This window comes from Gadus chalcogrammus, chromosome 4, assembly GCF_026213295.1.
Source record: "Gadus chalcogrammus isolate NIFS_2021 chromosome 4, NIFS_Gcha_1.0, whole genome shotgun sequence".
Taxonomy (NCBI): domain Eukaryota; kingdom Metazoa; phylum Chordata; class Actinopteri; order Gadiformes; family Gadidae; genus Gadus; species Gadus chalcogrammus.
This window is the reverse complement of record NC_079415.1, coordinates 28,790,085-28,794,424: the sequence shown is the minus strand read 5'-3', so window position 1 is coordinate 28,794,424 and position 4,340 is coordinate 28,790,085. Positions and strand designations below refer to the sequence as shown.

At 40.5% G+C, this 4,340-nt stretch overlaps 1 protein-coding gene across 1 annotated transcript; it reads right to left on the bottom strand.

The window, feature by feature from the left end:
• Positions 1–1,248: 1,248 nt before the first annotated feature.
• Positions 1,249–3,272, bottom strand: LOC130380300 (E3 ubiquitin-protein ligase TRIM39-like). Its single transcript, XM_056587466.1, has 2 exons — positions 3,144–3,272; positions 1,249–3,049 (listed from the first exon to the last, which is right to left on the bottom strand). Exon 2 carries the CDS (start codon positions 3,046–3,048, stop codon positions 1,435–1,437), a length of 1,614 nt encoding a protein of 537 aa, XP_056443441.1. The 5' UTR covers position 3,049; positions 3,144–3,272; the 3' UTR covers positions 1,249–1,434.
• Between the last annotated feature and the right edge of the window lie 1,068 nt (positions 3,273–4,340).

The following is a 4,340-nucleotide window of genomic DNA, read 5'->3' as shown; positions in this document are numbered from 1 at the left end:
ATATCAGAGAGAGAGAGAGAGAGAGAGAGAGAGAGAGAGAGAGAGAGAGAGAGAGAGAGAGAGAGAGAGAGAGAGAGAGAGAGAGAGAGAGAGGGAGGGAGGGAGAGAGAGGGAGGGAGAGAGAGAGAGAGAGAGGGAGGAAGCAAAGTGGTGTGTGGGTTCAACTTTTTCACTTGATTGAATGGATGTTATCAGTGGTTATCAGCCTAATAGCTATGGGTCAGTAGAGGCCTATTCTACCTCCCAGGAGGTTTAGAAGGCCGTTATCATCAATCCTTATGCTATATATCTAGTCTATATATGTATTTTTTTTTTTACATTTTTCGACATAAATGTTTTGAATGATCGTATATATATATATATATATATATATATATATATATATATATATACATAAACATTTATTTATAACATAAATATATGTATCCATATTTATGCTATAAAGACTGAATAAACCGTTCGACAGAGTGAATGGAAGTACGCCTCTGGCCAGCGACTGTTTGCAGCATTTACAGAACTAGGGCTCCCCCTGGTGGTTCAGACATTGATTACTAAATCGACAACAGGTGTGCAGCCTCACCCAGCCCCAGAGACCAATCAGTCTGACTCAGCCAGGTGAGGATGCCTCAACCACAGATCAGCATAAAACCCACAATATTTGACAGAAAATGTACCTATTCCACTGAAAATATACCTATTCCACTGAATACATATTTGACTGCGAATGTACCTATTCCACTGAATACACATTGTACTGATAATGAATCTATTCAATTGAATACATATTGTACTGAGAATATACCTATTCCACTGAATGCATATTGTACTGACAATACACCTATTCCACTGAACACATATTGTACTGAGAATGTACCTATTCCACTGAATACATATTGTACTGAGAATGTACCTATTCCACTGGATACATATTGTACTGAGAAGGTAGTGTACCTATTCCACTGAATACATATTGTACTGAGAATGTACCTATTCCACAGAAGATGTCCCCATTCTGCTTTAAGTACATTTTTATTCAAATCTCAAAAGTTTACAAACATTGTATTGTGTTGTCAAACATGATTCGAAATAATAAAGGAATATATTTGGTTAAAAAAATGACTAATTTTATCAAAATAAACATTTCACATTATGTACGTACACATTATTTTTATCATTTAAAGTATAAAAACAATTCTGATAAAAATACATTGAACATTATAGAGTAGTCTTAGAAGTCATAATGGGTAATATTGTTTATAGTACACAGTGTTTTAGTGGCTTAATGTATTGGTCCTTGTTAAATGACAGTGAAAAGTATGACATGAATACAGTTCTCTCAGATTCCCATTGTAGAGATTGTAATTCAGGTAACAACATCAGTTGTTTTGGATGTTTGATTATTTTATTATCAAACAAAGGTCCTGGTCTGTTTGATTAACAGGTGAGATGATCAGGGGGGGCAGAGTTTATACCTTCTTCATCTAAAAATGGATTGAGGATTGGATAGAGAGGCTCACTAAAGGTGCAGCCAGTAGCAGAGTAGATATGAACCCTGGCTTCCACTTCATAGAAGGAGACCACACCCTCATCATAATCAACAAACACCCCCACCTTCTGGAGCTCAGCTCTCAGAGGGAGACGGACATCAGGGTCATCATTAAATACCAACCCATCCTTATCGTAGTAAAGAGTCCAGTAACCATTCTCAGGGGTCTCTATGATCTCACCCTTTCTGTTGATGGACTCTCTGGCCACTCCTAAACACCATCCAGTCTTGTATTTAACCTGGACCTCAAAGTAAAATCTCCCTGAGGAGAAGCTCTGCCGCGTGAGAATATATACATACTCTGTAAATCTCTTAGGGTTGCCCCGGAGATTCTTCTTTTCATCTTCATCATCATCATGTACTTGTTTCCCATCCTCAGACAGGATGAGCTGGGGATGAGCTGTATCAGGATCCAGAGTCACATCTACTTCATACTGCTGGACCCTCTTCAGTTCAGCATCACGCTGCTTCTTCATCTCCATGTTCAGTGTCTCCTCCAGCTGATCCAGGGATCTCCTCAAGGTCCCTATGTATGACGGAGGACGGACCTCCACCGTCGTCCAGTGGGTGGGTGGAGGATCCTTCAGGGATCTGAAGGCCTGGAGGAAGTGGAGGGGGTCTTTAGTCTGTGAGAGCTGCTTCACCTCTAAGTTTCTATTGGTCAGATCTTCTATTTCCTGCTCCAGCTCTTTGATGAGGTCTTCAGCTTGTTTCTCTGTGGTTTTCAGTTTCTCTTTAACTGTTTGGTTAAAATCATCTCTGCACTTTTTAACGCGACGCTTCAAAGCAGTGAGGACCTGCACACCATCGGCTCTCTCTCTGTTCGCGTCTTCCTTGCTCATTTCTACTGTGTCTTTTATCTCCTTAATCTTTAGTTTTCTCTCCTGGATCATCTGCGGAACTTCAGCCTCTAACTTCCCCAGCTGGGCCATCTTCACTTTATACACCTCCTTTAGAGGAACAACAGGATGGGACCTGTGGTCACCCTCTGTGCAGAACTGACACACACACACCTGGTCAGTCTTGCAGAAGAGCTCAAGTAATTGATTGTGTTTCCTACACATCCTGTCTTCCAGACGGTCCATAGGCTCGACCAGCCGATGTTTCTTCAGGTGTGCAAATCTCTGATGTGGCTCCAGGTGTGTTTGGCAGTAAGAGGTGAAACACACTAGGCAGGACTTCACAGCCTTTAGCTGGGTCCCAGTACAGATGTCACAGGGAACTTCTCCTGGTTCAACACATCGCTGCTTTTTTATTAGTACAGACGTTCTAAACTGAGCAGCCATCCCTGATAAAAGGTTATTGACCTGTAGATCAGGTCTAGTGTGGAACATCCTGTTGCAAACTGGACATTTGTACTGAACTTGTCCATCCCAGAACTTATTAATACAGGTTCTGCAGAAGTTGTGTCCACATGGTGTGGAAACTGGGCTGCTGAACACACCCAGACAGAAGGAACATGAAAAGTTCTCTTTAGACCAGGAACGTTTAACATAGGCCATTCTAGACAAAGAAGACATGGTTTAAGTCAAGCAATTCCATTATATTTCTATTCTATTACCCAATTATTCCCTCAAAGTTGTGCTGTTTTACTCACCTTGTTGTTGTTTCTGTCTTTCAGACTATTGGTTCCAAAATGCGTTTTTATCTTTCTCCTGAACAGGAGAACTGCCTGCACGTCGGTTGGCTTGGTTTCTATTAACCTTAAGTTTTGTTGTTTCCTGAACAATACGTACTCTCCTCTTCTCCCCTAACACCTGGTTCCTCCCCTAACACCTGGCCCGCCCCCAGGCGTAAACTGTTCACTGACGTTTACATCTTTACAGTGTGTTTTACTTTGTAGGCTACTTCAAATGTCCCGATCCGTGTTCATATATGTTCAAATGCGTTCAATTTTTCAAAGACAAAACAAAGGCCGAGAGCAGGGGCAAAATCAGAGACATTGTAGTGATTAAATGGTGATTCGTCACTGTCACACTGAGTAAGAGCTATACAAAAAAATAGACTTCAATTTACTTTTCCAAAGGCTGGTATTTCTCACTTCACTCCCTTTATGTCCAGGTTATATGTGCTAGTATGGTTTGTGATTTAATATTGAGTTAACACTGGTAGTTACATAAGGCTCATGAACCTCATGAAAACCGCTGCATCATGTCACTCAGGGTTGGGCAGACGAACCAGATCAACAAGTTCAGTATTCAGAGACAACACAGTGATTCTTAAACCTTACCCTAACCCAACAAAGATAAATGAGCCGTGGCAGTTAACAATGTCACATTATAACTGGTGTGCATTATTGGTAGCTTTTACGTGCCAGGGAAAAACTATGTGAAAATTGAAAGTGACGGACAACTGGTATCGAACTTTAGTTCTAGTTGTTGTTTAGGGTTATCAAGGTGTGCACTGATTATCTGAGAATGATTTTATATTAATCCATTAGTAGTTTTATGCAATTCAGTTCATGGATTTCCTTCTATTCCTTCAAGTCAACTGGATGGGTTGGGAACAATGGTGACCTTTCAGCTGAATCAAGCTACAGAGTAATTACAGAACTAGACAATTAAAGACATTTCTGCCTGTGTTGTCTGGACAGCCTTATGAAACTCAGGACAACAATAACTGGACCTTCTTTGTGTTACTCTTTCACTGCAGCCATTAGTTTGGTTAAAATTGATGTTAAATGTTCCAGTGTCTAAAGAAACCGATTCAAAACCCAACCACCAACGACTTAATCAAGCAGAATAATTTTTATTCCTTTTTAATCCAATTAATGGGAAGGAAAAAGGAGAGAATA

Bases quoted from the DNA above. Each gene is read 5' to 3' on its own strand.
- LOC130380300 (XM_056587466.1), bottom strand. From the start codon at position 3,048: ATGGCCTATGTTAAACGTTCCTGGTCTAAAGAGAACTTTTCATGTTCC.